The 20,949-nt window shown below is 34.3% G+C and overlaps 1 protein-coding gene across 1 annotated transcript; it reads left to right on the forward strand.

The window, feature by feature from the left end:
- The first annotated feature begins 1,570 nt into the window (after positions 1-1,570).
- LOC106478016 (lachesin-like) lies at positions 1,571-17,525 on the forward strand. The gene is made up of 8 exons (XM_022381546.1): positions 1,571-1,621; positions 3,978-4,087; positions 6,640-6,847; positions 11,060-11,230; positions 13,573-13,701; positions 14,053-14,340; positions 17,118-17,183; positions 17,407-17,525. The coding sequence occupies exons 2-8, from the start codon at positions 3,980-3,982 to the stop codon at positions 17,523-17,525; spliced, it is 1,089 nt and encodes a 362-aa protein (XP_022237254.1). The 5' UTR covers positions 1,571-1,621; positions 3,978-3,979.
- The last annotated feature ends 3,424 nt before the right edge of the window (positions 17,526-20,949 follow it).

The following is a 20,949-nucleotide window of genomic DNA, read 5'->3' on the forward strand; positions in this document are numbered from 1 at the left end:
CTTTGCGCGAAATTCAAAAACAAAAACAAACAAGTTCAAACACTGCCCACAGGAAGTGAAAATAAATCGAATTAAAAGGCGTATGTAAAGATTAGTTATGTAATCATCTTGATCAAACTAACTTCAGGGTTAACAAGAAAGCTCTCTTGTATATTAAAGACAGATTTATCTTGTAACTGTACACAACCATATGCCTGAGGTCATTCTAACATTTTGGCAGTATTTATTATAAAACTTGTTTATCCTTTAAGTTGTCAGTTTGGGATGTTTTTAACGTGTCTTGATTTGTTAATACACATACAAACGTATCATTATTATTTTTTTTTTTTCTGGAGTTTATTGTTATACAATAATGAGAAACTGGAAGCTTTGTTTACATTTCGACAATGATGGTAAAGAAATGTTTGGAGCCACGTGTTTCGGTTGAAACTAGTTAATATTTAGTGTAACTAAGCATTCACGAGTAATTAATGTTTGTAGTTCTCGTAAAACAAACCTTTCTCGTGTTCAGCCTTGGACTTTCAGAGTTTAGTATTATAAAAACTTGAAAAGTAAAGTCTAACAGCATCGTTAAAACTTTGCCGATTCATCTTTCCACATGAGTGATAACGTATAGATACAAGTACTACTATACGTTATGACTCATGTTAAACTGATCTATGTGAAACGTACAAGTACTACTATATGTTATCACTCATGTTAAGCTGATCTATGTGAAACAAACTGATCTATGTTTTAAACGTACAACTACTACTATATGTTATCACTCATGTTAAGCTGATCTATGTGAAACAAACTGATCTATGTTTTTAAACATACAAGTACTACTATACGTTATGATTCATGTTAAACTGATCTATGTTTTTAAACGTACAAGTACTACTATATGTTATCACTCATGTTAAGCTGATCTATGTGAAACAAACTGATCTATGTTTTTAAACGTACAAGTACTACTATACCTTATCACTCATGTTAAGCTGATCTATGTGAAACGTACAAGTACCATTATACGTTATCACTCATGTTAAATTGATCTATGTGAAACATACAAGTACTACTATACGTTATCACTCATGTTAAACTGATATATGTTTTTAAACATGCAAGCACTAGTTTAAAAACATAGATCAGCTTAATATGAGCCATAACGTATAATAGTTATTTTACGTTTCACATAGATCAATTTAATTAATGCACAATATTAAGAGTTATGGACTCATAAAAACCTCATTTGTGTAATAATTACACAAAAGTAGCCACTGTTTTGCTCATTTTCAATGGACCAAATTTGTACTTATTAAAACGCCTTGTTTCAAAACAAACAGTATCAAGAGAAGAGGTTCCTGCCTCTCGAGTGCAGTATCATAGAAAACGTCGTAGCACGCGACACTCCACGCATCATCATTCCATACAAACTATATCTCGAGGAGAACCAGAAAATCCCAGCGGACACACCGTTTCTAGCTATAAGACATGACAGTACAGCACGTTCACAGGCTAATAAAATATGCTGATGTAGCATCTCACTACGTATATGCGTGGACTTTGGTCAGTTGGTTTCGGTGGATTCTACTCAATTCGTCATTAGTGATCTTTTACGGTATAGGGACAGGAGGTGGTAAGTTTATTATTACTGAGTTTGTTTTGTAGCAATTTCATTTTGCTTGCTTGAAAATGCTCCTTGGTGAAGTCCTGTTGCTCTTAATTAATTAAGTTGCTTTGATTTGCTTCTTTCTGTGCTTAAACTTACCTAAACTAAGACAAAAAAATATGACTTTGGCCCCGTATTCCAATTCCAATAGAGAAACACAACGGATAAAATCATAGAATCCTTCTTATGACGGGAAGGCAAATTCTTGAAGTAATTGTCCAATCATACTTAGTACCTAAGTTATTGAATAGCCAGATCTTCACCCTTGCCCATATCTCTGTTCTTTATAAACCTTTCAAACACAACAGCAACAAAGGCCTGATTTAGCTCAAGAGAAAAAGAGCAAAAATGAAATATATAAAGGTGGGTTTATGCATTTTGTAGCCATGAACTAGACTCATAATACGGAAATAAAGTTGAGTGCATATTTTCGACTCAAACATCTTACATTCTGCCCCTCATGACTTACACGAGATGCTATTGACAACTATGCAGGGTGTCCCAGAAGTCTGGACCCATTATATTCTGAAAGTTAAACAAACACATTTTTAATGTCATTTGTACATATTTCAGGAAAGAAAATACCCTGATGGTACAGTATACCAAGAATTGATGTATGTATGGCTGTTAATGGCATGCAATTTGAATAATAAATAAATTAAGAACAAATTGTGTATTTTTCCTAATTGGTCCAAAGTTCTGGGACACCCTGTACACACAATTGGTGGTAATCGGATGTAAATCGTTGTTATGGTTAATATCCTACACGGTCAGTTTTGTCTTATTATTAATGAGTTACTTTCTCATTACGAATAAGTTCTTATCCTATGTTTCGACTGCTAAAATCAATTAACTCGTATTCACCAGTATTACATGTCACTGTACATTAACTAATGCCCTCCAATGGCATGTCTGCGGACTTACAACGCTAAAAACTGGGTTTCGATACCTGTGGTGGCCAGAGCACAGATAGCCCTGTGTGTGTAGCTTTGTGCTTAACTTCAAACAAAAAAAAACATTAATTAATAAATCATAAGACATCACTTTATCATGAAACATTCACACGAATGTACTTTCCCCGAAATGTTTTGATTATTGTAATATTATCAAGGTATTAGAAACCTTTACGTGTGAACTAATTATTAATATTATATTTAGCTTTAATTGTATTGTATTTGAGTTTTTGATTTGTGTTTCTCATAGATTTTTGGTAGCAATTTGGAATCTGAATTGAGGGGGGTGGGGGCGGGAGCACAGAGCCAGAAATAAGTACCACATAATTCTGAAATATATATACTTTGTGTCAAAAAACTGTTGTTGTTTCAACACAAAGATAAACAATGGGTTATTTGCGTTATCTCCCCAGAGGGGAATATAACTTCGAATTTTAGCATTGTAAGTCTTTATACTTACTGCAGACCTACTGGGGAGAGAGGGGAGGACTACATCATACTCCTGAGGAATCTATATTCGCATATTCGCAACAAGATAAAATTCACCGGGTAATCCATGAAATAAAATGAACAAAGAAATTTCTTAATAATACCAAGCGACCCACGTCTCTTGATTGATTCATCAAATCCCTTGTTTATATTTTCATATAGTTTTTTATAATACTAATTTTATGTACACTCTACATGAGGTTATTTGAAACAGTGAAAAATGATCAAACCAGCGAACGATTTAATAGTCCATGTGATCTTCTAAACATTTTCCTTCTGATAATGTAGGTGGTTATATTTTAACATCAATCTTTTATAACTTGCCATAAGAGGGTTTGTTTGTTTGTAATTAAGCACAAAGCTACACAATGGACTATTTGTGCTCTGCTCACCACGGGTATCGAAACCCGGATTCTAGCGTTGTAAGTCCGCACTGTGCCACTGGGGGAGCCACAAGAGGGATGCAACAATTTCTCGTTATTGTTGTTTTAGTGCAAAGCAAGACAATGGGCTGGTTATATGCACTCTGTTTACCTCGGGGAATATGACCTCGGATTTTAGCGTTGTATGTCCGTAAACTTACTGCTGAACCACTAGGTGGGCAGGCTACAATACATAATTTTTCTATGTGACTTGTACACCAGATCTCTTTCTGAAAATATTAATATTAATACATCTCGTAAAGAAAATAAATGACAATAAATCTAACGTTCTTCTCGGCAAGGGAATGAGAAAAGAAAAAGCTAATGACAACAACAACAACAACAACCATTTTGTTCAAATTTATCTGTCTTATAAACAGTTTGGAATCTTAAGCTTCGTTTTAATTGTTGAAAAAAGTAATAATAATTCAAACAACATTTTCTTTCTATAATTAACAGGTATGATATCCCTGGAACCAACGTTCGCCGATCCAGTGCCTAATCTATCCGTGCCTTTAGGCAGAGACGCTAGCTTTCCTTGTGTGGTGGACTATCTCAGAGAATACAAAGTAAAATAAACTGTATTCGTTTGATTAATTTCTAAATGTATCGTATAGCAGTTAACATAGACGGTCTCATTAAATCAACTAAAAGCTTACATCTGCTTCTCCCCCCCCTCCCAAAAAAACCCAACAAAAACAAAGAAACAAACACAAAACGTGAATTTTAATATATTTGGACTCACCAGCAGAAGAGTTTCAATACCAAATTTGAAGTAAGGAACGAATACTTTTTAATAATCTGATATTTGTAACTGATGAATTTTAACAGATTTTGAATTAACTACTTTTGCAATTTATCTTTATTTCATTCAATGTTTACAATTTCGAAATCTTACCCTAAAGAATGGTGAACTGAATGCACCTTATAGGAAGTCCTCCAATGCCTCAGCAAGAAATGTAGGAGCTTAAATAGTGTATTGTATGCAGGCACGCTATATGTTTTTTACCTTCTTTTATTAATATAACAATTTTAAAATATATATGTTTAGTTTGATTCTATGCAGTTCTAGCGTAAATAGGTGGTTCAACAAAACCATTGAGTTCTTTTCTACCTTTGTTGTTCTCTAGCAAATAGTATCTACTTTGCCCAGGTCAACGACAGCAATGTCCTTCACTGGCCGATTAAATGATATCTACGGATTACAGCCTTAACTCCGTTGTGCGAGAAAAACCAGGCATATGGTAACGCGCGTTGCTATGGATAAATCTGACGTTTCTTGTTATTATTGGCGTTGAGTTAACATCAGTTCTACTTGGCCATTACAATGAACAGACCAAAGAAAATACATCTTGCGAGAAGAAAACAGTTAAATAATTTATATATCCTGTAGAAGGAGACTGTCCAGTGTCTACGCAATTACACACACTGTGTTTTTGTTTTTGCAATATAATAAATATTGTGTTTCGCTTTACATCATGTGTCCAGACTGTTTATTAACTAGCTTAAACTCAGATTTACTTCACAATCGTCCTGATCGATCCTCCCGTTATAAAGTGGACTTACCTAATACTCGTTCGGAAACCAGTTTCACGTGAGAAAACCAAACTTATAACGGTAAAATTCGGGGTTCGTACAGCACAAATAGCACATTGTGCACCTTTGTGCTTAACACCAAGCGACTCTTATTGAAAATAACTAAACTTTATGTTTTCTAGTTATAGCAAATTGTATAGATGAAGCCGAACTTCAAGGTTCAACTTCAATTCTGATCTGATTTTTACGTATTATTGGGTAAAATATTATTGTTCTTGAAAGCGAGAAATTCAAGATGTTTCACTATTATCTTTTACTAACCCAAACTTAGAAAACTATAAAGCTAGCTTCAAAAATTATCCAGCTATTTGAAGTTGCGACGTCTAAGTTTCGCTATTTTCAACTTATTTTGTTAAAACTTGGAATACTTAAATGCTTTTGTTTGTTCGTAATTAAGCACAAAGCTACACAATGGACTATCTGTGCTCTGCTCACCACGAGTATCGAAACCCGGATTCTAGCGTTGCCAAGAGATTGGCAACTTCGCTTATACACGAGACTGATGTTTCGCCAGTTCTGAATAATTAGCAGTTTAATTCAAGGAAATAATATTTAATAATAAATTGAGTTAAAATAAATGACTAACGTAATGTTAAAAATCCCTACCCTAGTTCTAAAATAAATAAAAAAATACACTTTACTAATTGAATCCTTGTCGGTCCTGGATATAACAGATATAACGTGATTGACATAGGAATATACGCTTTTACTTTCGCTCACAATTTCGTATTAAACACCATATATTGAAGGTGACCTATACTAGTTTGACCCATTGTTTAGTTCGAAAAGTATTTCGCGAACTTGTTTCTATGCAGAGTTATACAGAGTAATTACAAAACAAAAAAAGATTAAGTCTTAAATTACTTGTCCTATGAGAATAAATTTTCATCAGAGGCACACTGAGAACAACAGGTTTTATTCAGAAATGTTTGAATTATTGAATATGCTACAAAGTGTTTCAAACTTAAGTACGTTTTCTCCCAAACCACTGTTTTTATTTCTCTTCTTTCTATAATAAAAGATTGTGGAGTTAATTAAATGTCTGTAGGATATTTCGAGGATCAATGAACACTGTTGGAAACAGATGACAGTTAGTAGCTTCGTATGCTGAATGAACACCTTCTGCGATAGCTTTTGAAACACCCTGTACCATACCATCAAGGTTACTGATGAGGAGTGGAATTCTCTGAAACTAGTATAGACCAATAATACACGTTGATCAAAGTGTAGATTGAACTGAACCTCTCTTGAACTTAGACTTCGAAATTAAACAATTTTCGGAATATTAAGTTTGTTTATTATCCTGTACCATATCCAAACTTTCCTGATTATAAATCATGATTATCAATGCCTCTAGAGCCAGTAGATGTTAAGATATAATCACTTTAATTCTTTCTTTCTTTACAATTACCTTGTATATTTGTTATTTGAATTCCTAGTCACCTAGTTGTTTTGGCATGCATTGTTGTGTACGTTTAGAGTGTTTATATCACTTGTAACCATTACATTAAATACATATTTCTAGGTAGCGTGGATAAAAGTGGAGACCAAAGCTATTCTGTCGATTCATCAGCATCTAATCACACGGAACTACAGAATATCTGTCAGCTCTGTTGACAGTAGGCAGTTTGTGCTGCGTGTCAAGGACGTTCGGGAATCAGATCGGGGAGGATACATGTGTCAAGTTAACACATTACCCATGATGAGTCAAACTGGATATTTGGAAATCTTAGGTTAGAATGGTATTGTCCTTCTCAACTGTAATCAACTGAATTTTGTTTAATGTTTGTTTATTTGTAATTAAGCACAAAGCTACACAATGGGCTATCTGTGCTCTGTCCAACACAGGTATTGAAACCCGGATTCTAGCGTCGTAAGTCCGCAGACATACCGCTGTGCCACTGGAGAGCTTTGTTTAATGGGCATATGTTTTTAGATAGTGGATTATGTATATTTTAATAATGTATAAGTAACTTGATAACTTTTGAAACGAATCATAGTAACTTAGTGTTTTACCGATAGGTTTCAAACTATCTATACTGCGTCTAAACTCAATATTGTTTTACCAAAAAACTAAAAAATAATAATATTACATTATCAATTGTCATATTTAGACATCAAATTAAAATATTCAATTGTAGTGAAATCAAATTCGATTTATATATATATATATATAAACTAAACTAAACATATCTACGGTTTTCTTCCTTAAAGAAAAAGTGAAATTTTAAACTTCAAAGCAATTTACATTTTCTTATTGATCCTCAGAAAATATAACACAAATTACAGTGATTATGTTTTAATCCCCCCTTTCACCTTTGGGTGTGTTATAAGTTTGATAATCAATCCATATATTCAGTTTAAAGCTGGACAAAGAAATGTTTTATGGCGGCGAATACTGATGACTGGCTGTCTTTCTTCAGCTTGGTCAGGAGTTCAAATTAGGATGGACTATATCTAAAAATTGGGAGTCCCTAATTTGGTTGCTTAAGGTGTTATTCGGGTTGAAAGTATCAAATTCAAAACTTTTTCGTTCTCATTCAACAAATTAGTAATAAATAATAATTTCATCATGAATTGTCCAAATCTGGTTTCTCTCCAATGGGCAAAGTAACTTTTTTTTTTCGCGCTGCTGTGAGAATTGTTATCTTAACACAAAATAAGTCAGAATATTAAATATTAGAGCACACCATTGAGAAAAGTGTATCTGTCAGATACTTGGGTTATCATAAAAAGTATGCGATCGTTTTTCATATCTGGTTTGACAAAATGTAAATTTATCCACATTTTACAAGAGAACAAAAAAAAATCGGTATTCTTATACATTAGTACTGTAAATTATGATCTATTTCAAGACTCAACATACAAAAGAACACTATTCGCGTTGTTAATGGTAAGCCACAAAAAAGCACTGTGATGGAGTAACTGACATACATGGGGAACAGTAAGAGTTGATATATCTTCGCTTGAGCACTAAGTAGCCAGTCAGCAGTTGATTAACATCCCTTATTTACTGTCCATATTGATCTAGCTCACCATTCATTACATTGTTTATATCTTCCTCCAAAGATGTTTTACGATTTTTTAATGACTGATTAGTGATTTAGTAAAATCCTTGTGATTCATAAAGTTTCATCATTGAAAAAAAAAGTCTTATTCCAAATGAAATGATAAATTATGCTCTTAATTTAAAACAGCGTACATACATAGATGATATACGAACAATTTTTTCTACCTATTACATTAATTAGATTAAGTCATATCTCTGCGTGAAAATTAATTATAACGAAACGTTGTTGCTGTGATGAAATATAGTAGTTGATACTGTTCAATCTTGCTTTGTCACTGAACTGGATCGAAGCAATCCTTGCCATAAATGTACCAAGTTGATAAATTGATGATGTAACTTAGAATTAGGAGAGAGTTAATTTTTTATCCCTATCAGTAAGTTAATCATCGTATACGCGTTGTATTTCTTTGAAACTTTGGCTTACGTCCATTACTTCCATGTCTAACTACAACATCATTGTTCATCTTACGTTGAGCAGTGTCAAGTGGTCTTTTCGTGTTTCGTTGTTCTGATAAAACTCAAATGGTTTCACTCCAAAGTGTAAGCTATATTTCGTTTTCTGGTGTTTTGTACGCATATTAATACTTTCTATCTTTTTGTTTTAATCGTTTTCGGTCATCAGCTAGCTCAGCTGACAATCCACTTATTGGTTTTAGTTACTGTTACCACACCGATGAAACAAGGCGTGTTTTTAACAGTGGAAAGGAGCGTTTAAAAACTTGAGCTTGCACTAGTCTAAGAACAAAAATAAAGTGACTTACTTTATATTACGTCCATAAACAGCAATCTCCTGAAGAAGTCCCATACCCTGGTGGCTCGGCCATAAGCTTGAAGGCTTATAACGCTTAAATTGATGGTTCGATCCCTGTTGGGGGGGATACAGCGCAGATACCAAACTTTTGCAGCTTTGCGTTCAATAACAAACAAATAAACTTCTAAAGAAATGACACACTTTTATATGGAAAATTCGATATTCTTTGAATGTTAATTAACGTTTCAGAAACTTAATATTTAAAAGATATCACCATGCCCTCTAACCCTTGAAAGCAGTGTGCATATGAATTAACTCGCACAATTAAATTGAATTAAAGAATAGTTTGATTTAGTATCATTTAAAAAAAAGCCTAACTGGTCTCATTTGATACGAAAAGTGTTTTCTCATACTTGATGTATGTGATCCATAGAGGGCTACAGTTTCAAGCTCAGTGATCTCTCGTCAGTCAAGCTAGACATATAATGGTGAATATTACCCAAACCTTCCAAATGTCATAATTGTACTTACTGATGCTGAACGAGAAATTGTGAAATCTAGTTGTTCGGATTAGGTAAATAAAATGTAAATTAAGGAGAGCTTGAGGTGACTATATTGCGCGCATAAAACGTATTTACGTATTGGTGGCTTTAAAAACGACGTATTTCAGACTTGAATAATATATTTAATTATGTGACGCAGTATCTCTTTATAAGTAGACCAAAAGTATTTAATTTTATAAGTACATACATTTCCTCTACAATTTATACAAATGTGCATCATTGTAACTTATTTCATTACCAACAGGATCGACAACTATGAAGTAGATATATTTATTTAAAGCGAGGGTAAACCGCCCATTGATTCAACGCTTCTCGAGGATAAATATATGAAGCTAACATACTGTTACGGCTACAGTTGTTTATTGCACTTGACGATTATTAAACTGCTTGTTCTTTGTTTTCAATTATTAAAAGGCGCCTAAAATAAACCGTAAGTAAGATTTTTTCGTTACTGTTTGTCATATTTCTCTATATCATTGATGAATTAATATTAACTTCTAATAAGATCCAGTTATTCCTACTTAGATCGAAAATAGAAACCAACCCAGTAATGAGTACAGCTGATTAAATATAGTTTTATTACGCTATTACTTTTCAAAGATTAGAATACATTGTTTCATCAGTTACGGACCCCCACTAGTAACATGTTTTTTTTTAGCCTTTTACTCCCATGCTGGAATTGTAACTAAACTTAACACGAAAGCTCCATAAACATAATAAAAGAAGCGTCCATTATACTGGTACTATCGTATATATGAACATATCATGAACTTAACTGTCCATTAATCAGTCACCAATTTGATCTAAATTAAGATTTAATAACGACTTTGCATAAAACCAGCATTAAAAGCAAACGAAAAACTAACTCTACCAATGGCTGATGGAGATAATATTTCGGACAGGGAGAATCAGCACGACTCCAGCTGAAAAAGCTCTCTCTTCTCCCCCCAAAGCGCTTCATTTTGTTAACAAGGGGAGCGAAAGTGATACTTAACTTAACAATTGGAACAGAGTCCCCACCCGTTCACCCCCCCCCCCTCAAATTCGAGTACTGATTCACCCCCAAGTTATACAAGAGCATTTTTTTTAAATCATATTTTGGATTATGTTATTAGGTTTCACACAAACACATTTTTTACAAAGTTGTTTCCAGTTCTTTAATAGTTGTAAAAATATTTTTCTTTATTTCGTAAGCTCCCCAGTGGCATATCTGCGGACTTACAACGCTATAAACCGAGTTTCGATACCCGTGATGGACAGAACAGCTTTGTGTTTAACTACAAATATACTTTACTTTATAAATGATTGAAAAACATTTGTTACTTTTAAAAAATCTAATAGCAAAGCCACTAGTTTCTACTGACTATTTTAGATAAATAATTTCCTCTCTCAGGTCGATATTATTAAACACACACATTCTTTGACTAAAATAGTCTTTGAAACTGGAAATTACTATACCTTTAGTAAATGATAATTCTTTATGGACAATTTAGTTGTTTTATCGAAAGTAATCTTTATTGAGCTTAATGTCATCTAAGATACTTGCTTTCATTAAATTCAGTTCCACCTCGTATCAGTGAAGTAGAAAGTAGTTCTGACATGACAACACAAGAGGGAGATGACGTCACTTTGAATTGTAAAGCCAATGGGTATCCTTTACCAAATGTCACCTGGCGGAGAGAAGACGGTAATCGAATACCACTAACATCTGTTAACGGGAAAAAGTTTGTAGGTTTGTATGAACTTTTTGTTGTTTTCTCTACAAAATGAAATGTCCGTGGTGGGCAGAGCACAGATAGCCCATTGTCTAACTTTGTGCTTAATTTCAAACAAGCAGTGTTATTGTAGCTTATAGACAACCTAAAAACTTTAACTATATATTATGTTATAAATTGTGTAAGGGTTGGCTCTTTAGTAGAGTTCTATAAATTAAAATCCTACATACATTGCGAACCATGGTGTCTGTCCCAGCGTTTGTCTGTCTCTTGTTTAAGGCGGCCGCTTCCCACATTGCGTTTGAAGAGATGCGCACGCAGGCAAAGTTCAACATTCACTTTTGAAATGACGGGAGAACAGGCATGGATAATGTTAATGCCAAATTGTATTTCGCAAGCAGTATATTCGACACTGTCATTCACATTTCAAAATGTAACGTAACTTAAAGAATAAAAATGTAGATTTACCGTATGTTATTGTTGAGTGGCTCTTAGCATGACTGAAATGCTCAACAATTACTTGTTGTGGTATAAGTAGCTCAGAGCTTTGGCTCTGAGTAAAACCAAGAGTGCGACACAATTAACCTATTTAAAGTCAGTGAAATAATTTAAATTGTTAGATTAACTTAAACTTGTACCGTCACTGGGGACGGGTACTTTTGCTTTTATTCAATAACAAAAAAATTCTGGGTACCACTTCTGATAAACGCCTCACATGGAGAAAAACACATTCGACATATACACACCCCAATTATAAAACGAATCAACTACATAAAAGTTATTTCCTGAAAATACACAGGTTGCACTTCCGCCACAACACTCAAAATATACAAAACAGTTATACGCCCGCTCCTTGAATATGGTTGTTCAGATAACATACATGTCAAACAGTAACATTACAATTACAAAATTAGAACAATCAGACTGGCCCTAAGGCTTCCAATTTTCACTACTTTGAACTACCTATGATAAATCAATTGGTTTACCTAATCTAAGAGACAGATTTACCATGCTTACTAAAACGCTTACAAAAAAGCGGATAAAAGGAACGAACTCACCACTCGCACACAAAGTTACAAGTGCCCCCTTCAAGTACCTAACACCCTACAACCTATATTGCAAGGGAAAAGCCTAAACAGAGTTCAAATTATACAACACAAGGTTTTAATTATATTCGTGTTATGTTATCTAACAATCAAGTGTTTCCTTACAACCTGGGCACAGGACAGATGGAATATTCGGCGTCTGTCCTATGAAAGTGTGTTTTACACATCAAACTATACATGAGAATTGGACCTACTGGTCCCTGCACCCATGAAAAGGGTCGTTTGCCCCTATGTTTCTTTCTCATCAGAGTTTCTAAAATACCCGTGATAGTATATTAAATCCATCTTTATAAATCAAGAACACTGGTTACACTGGATGCTTTGGTACTCCCCCCCCCCACCACACACACCCTGACAACTGGGAAGACATCTTGAATGCAGGAACTACGGTCCTTCAACGGCCTCCTTCCCGACTACCATCTCATCAATCCCATCCATCCAAACAATAAACACTCTCGCTCAGATTCAAAACAATATTTTCGCTGCAGTCCAAAATCAAATACACGTACGGGGCGATTGTTTTTAAGCACCCCAGTTGGGAAGAGCTCCCTTTCTTCACACTAAATTACAAATAAATAGTATAAAGGTCTGTATTTTGGAGCTCACGAGGCAGGTTTAAAAGCGTGCGATACCACAAAATATTCCTCCCAGTTTAATCTGTGGATTCGTTATAAGAGTGACAGTCAATCTCTTAGCATGGATTGTGAATTGCTGTTGCTCTGGTCAGTACTTAGGGACGGTTATGGATAGCCTTAGTAACTGTCATAAGTACAAAATACCTTACGTTTACACCAGCAATGTCTTTTTCATATTTTTTAAAAATCTTTTATTTAGTTTTTCTATTTAAAGAATTTTCAGAGTTGGCACTACGTTTGTGTTTTGTTAGGTGCCATTTTTTTGATTTGCTAAAAATATTAATTTATTTGACATACACAACGTCAGGTACTCTGGCAGTGCTGGCGTGTCATAATACCGGCCATGAATGGAAATTATCACTGTCTTGCTTTTATCTAGATATAATATAACACTATCGACGTGACGATATGACGTTCAGAAAGATATGTTGGTATATGGAACATATGATTTTCGTTTAGTTAAACATTTCTATCTCCTAGAAGTTTACAGATAAAAATTATGGTACTCGCATCTGTTTCATTACTGTTATGATCAGGATTTTACTTTATGATCTAATTGTTATGGTATTTCAAATAATCTATACTTATATCTACAAGTATGATTGCATCTATTTTCAGTCACTTCTTATTTTGGAGAGGAATTAAAGATTTCTCGTATTAGCCGTCTTCACATGGGAGCCTATCTTTGTATTGCTTCCAATAGCGTACCGCCCTCTGTGAGCCGAAGAATTGTAATAGATGTCGAATGTGAGTGCCTTTTTTATGGTTCATTCTTATTCTATTTTTGTATTTTCGGAAAGGCGAGATTTTCAAGAAAGTCTCTGTTTACACCCTTATTCGAAAAGAAAATTAAATAATCTATAAAACACGTTTAATTATTTAATGTTCTCGGTACCTCTGCCGATACCGTTCTTTCTGTCGACAATTTCGAATAATAAAAATGCATAATACTATGACTTGTAAGAAAATAATTCAAGTTCACAGTGAAAATAAGTTCATTGTTTTACGATGTTTGCTCACCATATGCACATCTTATGGATAGTTAGTTTGTTGGTGAATTGAGTTTTGATTTCTAATCCAGATGTTTATATATTCTAGTTCCTCCAGTGATATGGGTGCCCACACAAATACTGGGTCGGCGAATTGGTGAAGACGTTACTCTGGCCTGTCACATAGAAGCCAATCCTACTCCAGTTAATACGTGGGTGAAAGATTTCAGAACTATTTCAACAAATCCAATCAAATATGAAACACAGATTCATAAACGCTCTTATAAGCTACTGACAAAGTTGACCATAAAAAGTCTACGAGTGTCAGACATTGGCGTGTATGGGTGTGTAGCAGAAAACAAACTCGGAAAGTTTGAAGGGAAAATTAAAATCTATGGTAAGAGCTTTCAAAAATATACTATTACGATTTTAAACAACAACAAAATGAAAACGATTGAAGAAGGTGAGATACATTTTAGATAAAATAACCTAGTTTGAATTTTTAAAAGTTAAAAGTTGGTGAGCAATAGGTAAAAACCAATGGGCTTATCAATGTCGCCCATTGGCATGATCAGAGTTGGTGTGATAAAGATTATAAAAAAAAAGCTCATTTGGGAACTAGATTGAAGGCCAATCACAGAAGCGGTTCCAAGACAAGTGAAGAAAGTAAAACTGTAAATGCTATAAACAGGTGCATGGAGAGAATTATTTCCAGAGGTTCGAGCATCAGAATGTTTACACTGTGGCATGCCTGTCACAAAAACTCAGAGTAATAATGCCGTTTGCTGTAAATGATATACATGGACTGTTCTCAAAATTAAATATCATTATATGTTTGTTTGTTTGTTTGTTTTTAATTATGCACAAAGCTACACAAGGGCTATCTGTGCTCTGCCCACCACGGGTATCGAAACCCGGTTTCTAGCGTTGTAAGTCCGCAGACATACCGCTGTGCCACTGGAGGGCAATAAATCAAATGACAGATTGGGCTTCACATTTATTTTTTAGCACTCTGTACAAAGCTTAACAGCTTTAACACCAGATGGCAGGTATTGTTGATGCTAGTACTGTCTTTAAAAAAAAAAGTATTCCACACAGAAACGAACTGGTATTGTTCAACAAATTATTGCCAGCAGAAGGCTCTAGTAAGAGGGTCGAAACTCTTAATTATAACATTTGATTTATCACTTGTCACTGAATTATTCTTTCGACTTGCCCTGTCCAGGAATATTGATGAGTATAGTGACCCCGGTTAAATTATGGAAGACAAACGAAATGTAATATGGGGAGGAAATCCACGGGAAAACAATGCCCCCCTCTGATTATGCCTCTAAATTCTGCAGTGAAGCATCACATGCCAGAAAGATTGTTCTGAAAAAGTTGGTGTAGAAGCCAAACAATTTAACTCTGCTATAAGAATTTTTTTTAGAGTTCAGCTAATTCCAAATGGGGAGGAAGGGGACGGCTGAGAATAATTGCATTTGTTCCTAGCGATGATTATCTAAATAACGCTCACGAAAATGAAGAAATATTTGTAGCAGTATTTGATAAGAATGGTCACGCTGTTGGTTTTTATCTCAAATGTGAAATTCAGGGCTGTTAAAATTGTAAAATATCTTTTTTGTTCGCTCTGTATAAAGAGAAGAAAGAATGATTATAGAGATAAAATAATTGTATAAATCTGACAACCCAAATAAAAACACTTATTTTCACTGAAGGAGCAAGGCCTCATTCAACAGTAAATGGAACGTTTTAAAGTAATGTTAAAGGAAAGTAGAGTTATCTAATGTAAACAGCAAATAAGTAAGCCTTTTTCTAGACAGTCCTCTTACGTTTTTTTTTTGTAAAAGGACTGAAAGCAAATTTAGAAGTTTCATTTTGTTAAATAAAACAAAAGAGTCCGAACACCCTTGAAAACAAATTTCTCGTGTTTTTTTTGGTTTTCAAGGGTGTTCAGACTCTTTTGTTTTATTTAACAAAAGGAAACTTTTAAATTTGCTTATAGTCCTTTTACAGAAAAAGTTTTCAAGAGTGTTAGGACTATTGTGTTTTATTTAACAAAAGTAAACTTTTAAATTCGCTTATAGTCCTTTTACAAAAAAAAAAAACGTTTTCAAGAGTGTTAGGACTATTGTGTTTTATTTAACAAAATGAAACTTAAATTTGGCTTTAGGTGGCCTAGCATGGCTTGGTGGTTAGAGCACTCGACCGATTATTTGCGGATTGCGGGATTGAAACCTGTTTCCAAATATGGTGTTCCTTTCAGTCGTGGGGGCGTTATAATATGACGGTCAGTCATACTATTCGTTGTTGACGACTATCCCAAAAAGTAGACTGTCTTTCCTCTAGTCTATCACTTTGTGACGACTAATTGTTAAATGTAAGATGTAGTGTTTTCACAACTGACATCTCGAAGTTATTATATGTAGTGTCTTGTAACTAATATCTGTAGATGTAGTTTTTCACAACTTATCTCTCTAAGTTGTTAGATACAATGATTTTACGACGGATGTCTCTAATTTGATAGTTGAAGTGTTTACACAACCGACATCCTTGAGTTGTTAGATGAAGTATTTTCACAACTAACATTCCTGAGTGTAGTGTTATTATAACTGGTATTTCTAAGTTATTAGATGTTGTATTTTCACAACTGACATCCCCGAGTGTAGTGTTATTATAACTGGCATTTCTAAATTATTAGATGTGGAGTTTTCACAAATGACACTTCCATGTTGTTAGATGTTGTACCTTCACAAATGATGTATGTAAGTTGTAAGATGTTGTAATTTCTTCTCAATAGGTTTATTTAGCTATATAAAACTGAATAATATATAAACCTTCTGTGGACGAAATTATCATAGGCAGATGTTTTATTTGAACACAATCTAGCAGTTATTATTTGATATACAAACGTTCAGAGTTTCCGGAAATTATCTTAACATCTACTTCTAAACGTGTTTATACTCCTATCGGCCAATTTAGTGCTGTTGTGATAGTGAAAGGATGCTGCAATAAGGTTCGAGACTCCTGTCTCTGAAACACCAGTAAACAATTTTGTCAACATAGTTTCAGATTTAACCATTTCTCAAAGTTTTCATTTGTTGTTAACTTATCAAAAACGACAAAATTTTGGCAAACTTATACTTCCATATTTAATATAACATTATTTTACAGACCTCCCACTCAAGGTGAAACAAGTCATGAATAACATCGATATGGAAGAGCATGAAGCTAACATGAGTATATATATTTTAATTTGTTTTGTTTTTCATTTTGTTTGTACCACATAATCATTATAATTGCGTAGGATATCATACAAAGTAAATTAATTTGTACTGAATATTAATATGATGAAAAAAAAAAGATAAGGCTTAGCTCAACCTCGACAGATATTAATTCCATAAAAGTTAATATTATTCTGCTCAATTCGGTATAACAGTTATTTTTAATTTTCTTTCTTCAGGAAGAATTAATTATTCTACGAACACCCTTATTTCCACCGACTTTCCCGTCATTGAGCAAACCCATAGAAAGGAGCCAATAGCTGATCCAGGTAAAAAAAAAAAAGCTTTTATTATATGATAAAAAAAAATGCTTTATTATATGATAGTACATCCTCTCAGAAACAACCACTTTTATTTGTTGATCGATTAATATCAGATAGTTTTAACCAAGTTAAGAAGGTCGTTCTTGAATATTATGTTAAAGTTCTACAGTTCTTAGTTTTTGTTAATAAGTTTGTGTTTGTATCTGTACAACAATAAAGAACGAAACAAAATACTACGGAGTACAATAACAGTAAATCTGTAGCCTTTCTTCTGTGGATTAATAGATAAACTTACACAGACTCGAACTCGGCTCTTTATTATTGTAGGATGGTGATAAACTAAATTAATTTTACTCGAGTCGGTTTCCTACTAATCTTCCCTGACAAAATACCAACCAATCCCGTGTAGGCCTAACTCATAAAAGTCACAAATACTTGAAATCAACGAATAGAGTAAAAGTTTCTCTCTTTTTTTTTTTTTGGTCACCAGTAATTATAGTTTCTAACTCAGCTTCGGAGAATGGAAAATAAAATGAAAGTTTCAATACAAACCGTTTTCCATTCTTGATAAGACATCCAACATTTTATGTAACATTGTTTTATTCATTTCTTACTTAGATGGGTTTGTCATTTTTATCAATATTCATAAAACCAGTACCAATAAACCTGTAGGCCCGGCATGGCCACGTGGTTAGGGAGTTCGACTCGCAATCTGCGGGTCGCGGATTCAAATCCCCGTCCCACCAAACATGTTCGCCCTTTCAGCCGTGAGGGCGTTATTATGTGACGTTAAATCCCATTATTCGTTGGTAAAAAAGTAGTTCAAGAGTTGGCGGTGGGTGGTGATGACTTAGCTGCCTTCCTTGTAGTCTTTCACTGCTAAATTAGGGATGGCTAGCGCAGATAAGCAAGGTGGGGTAACTTGTAACAAGTAGGAACCCATGAACACAAAAGACATTGACGAATAACGTCTACGTAACCCAGGCAACAGTTATCAACGTAATGAAGAAGTATCTCCGTCTGGAATAGTGACACAAGTCACTTATACACAAATTTCTTCCACAATGTATCAGTTTAACCGTCGCAGCTGGAAAGTGAAACGTGTATTCATGGTGTTCCATGTGAAGACATAACGGTCAAATCCCAGAATGTAGGTTCTATAGATTTCTGTGCGAAAGGATTATTGGCGTAGGCACTGTGAAATGGTTGTTCTCGTACGTTCCATTGACTATGGGAAGCGTGCAGGGAGGAGGAGTGTGTTCTGAATATGGTACCCAGGATGAGTCGTAACCTTAGTTCCTGAAGGTCCAGATGAAGGACTAATATTTTATGCTCATATTAAAAACCCCGATACCCCCCCCCACCCATCTAACCCCGATTTTGGAGTGTGCTCCTAGTTCTAAAAATCTATTTCCATCCCTTATGGTATCCTTACGGCGGAGCTTTTTTTTCAATTGAAACTACACTGCAGGGCTATTGTCAAGATGCACGGTCGTCAGATAGAGTATGATCGGACGTAGTGCCATGATGAGGATATAAAATTGTTTTATTGTAATACTATAATGTACTTAACTTTTGTATAACACAAGTTGATATCTCGAATATGCAGTTATTCGGGCAATAAAACTTCTACGCGAATCAGAATTTCATCTACTATTTAGCATGTTTCTGAGTTTGTTCAGTTGATTTGACACTGAGTAAATGTTCATGTATCTGTGTGTGCGTGGGTTGAATGAACTCGAACGTGACAGGAAACTGATGCCCAAATAGTACCTTGTTATAAGACTATTTCCAAACGTTTTTGTAGTGGTACATTATTGACGTCGTCATTTAGAGAAAAATGAAGAAAATGGATTTGTGTTAAACATCAGAAAGGATATTTTTCTATTTAGCATATCTGGTGTATTTTTACATTGCTTCGGTAAAGCTGAAATCGTTGTGCTGCTTTCTCGTTTCTTTTATTTCAGGTTCGACAAATGACTCTGCAAAAACCAGGAGAAGTTGTATACATTTTTTACTCAGTTTTTTGCTGCATTTTGGAAGACCATTTATATGTTGGTTAAAAGAATATTTACTCTTAAATATTTAAAAGTGCTAAGAGACTTCGTTGTGACAGTGAAGATTTTAACAATACTTTGTATATATGGTCTCCTGTTTCGATAATTGAGTTTTTTGTTGTTGTTTACTCTAAAACAAAACGATTAACAATACGTTTATATACTAGTTAATTCTCTTATTTTCAAGGCTTAGTTGAAATTACAGTAACTGTTTTATCCAATATTGTAATACTGGTAGTTTATTGTATTTGTGGATTTCAAGATCCTTGAATAAATGTAATGTTACAATTTTTGTGAAGATTTCAGTCTCCTCTTTCGGGGAATAGTTAGATCATACGTTTCTAAATAATATCAGAAAAAAGTAACATGAACACAATACAACTCTGTTCAATAGGCACAGAATTCTCCTTTAAACGTATATTAGAGTGAAAATGTATTTTCTATAGTATATCAGTCAATCTGTGTGTTCAAATCTCCGTCACACCAAACATTCTCACCCTTTCAGCCGTGGGGGCGTTATTATGTGACGGTCAATCCCACTATTCGTTGGTAAAAGAATAGCCCAAGAGTTGGCGGTGGGTGGTGATGACTAGCTACCTTCCCTCTAGTCTTACACTGCTAAATTAGGGACGGCTAGCGCAGATAGCCCTCGTGTAGCTTTGCGCGAAATTCAAAAACAAACAAACAAACACAAGGTATATCAGTAGTTGATTATTTAGCACTTGTTTAATTGTAATTGCTTATATTAAGAATTTAAAAGTGACTTTTTGTACACAATCAAGTTAGATCAACGTAAATAAGTTGTACGTGACTATTGAAGAGAAGTATTTTGTAAATAAACGACCTTTAGATCCAGCAACACTAACCTTGGTGAAACTTTAAAATCGAAAGGTCGGGAAGTAATAACAAATATCGATACGTTGGAAAGAAGCAAAAAAAAATATCGTAATGTAGGGAAATACGAAAGAGAAATATCGAAACGTTGGGAAATAAACTAAAATTATTGAAACTTTGAGAATAAATAAAACAAGTATAATTATTCTTCTCATTTATTTATTTACATGCAAGAAGAATCTAACATCAGCCAAAGCAAGGTTCTTGGCACAAGTTCTCTCCATCCACACACACCAGTAATCACCTAAGTTCTTCTAGTAATAATGCTACATGTTTTTCCACATACCACCTAAGTTATTCTAGTAATAATGCTCCATGTTTTTCCACATACTTTCGTGCTTGCTCCATTTCAATAACTCCTCCATAATCCCTCCAATCTCCCATTTGAACAGTATGACTCCATTTCAATAACCCCCTTCATCTTCCCTCCAATCTTTGAATTGAACAGTGTGACTCCATTTCAATAACTTCTCCATCTTTTCTCCAATCTCCCATTTGAACACTATGA

This window comes from Limulus polyphemus, unplaced genomic scaffold (genome assembly GCF_000517525.1).
Source record: "Limulus polyphemus unplaced genomic scaffold, Limulus_polyphemus-2.1.2 Scaffold173, whole genome shotgun sequence".
In the NCBI taxonomy this organism is placed as follows: Eukaryota; Metazoa; Arthropoda; class Merostomata; order Xiphosura; family Limulidae; genus Limulus; species Limulus polyphemus.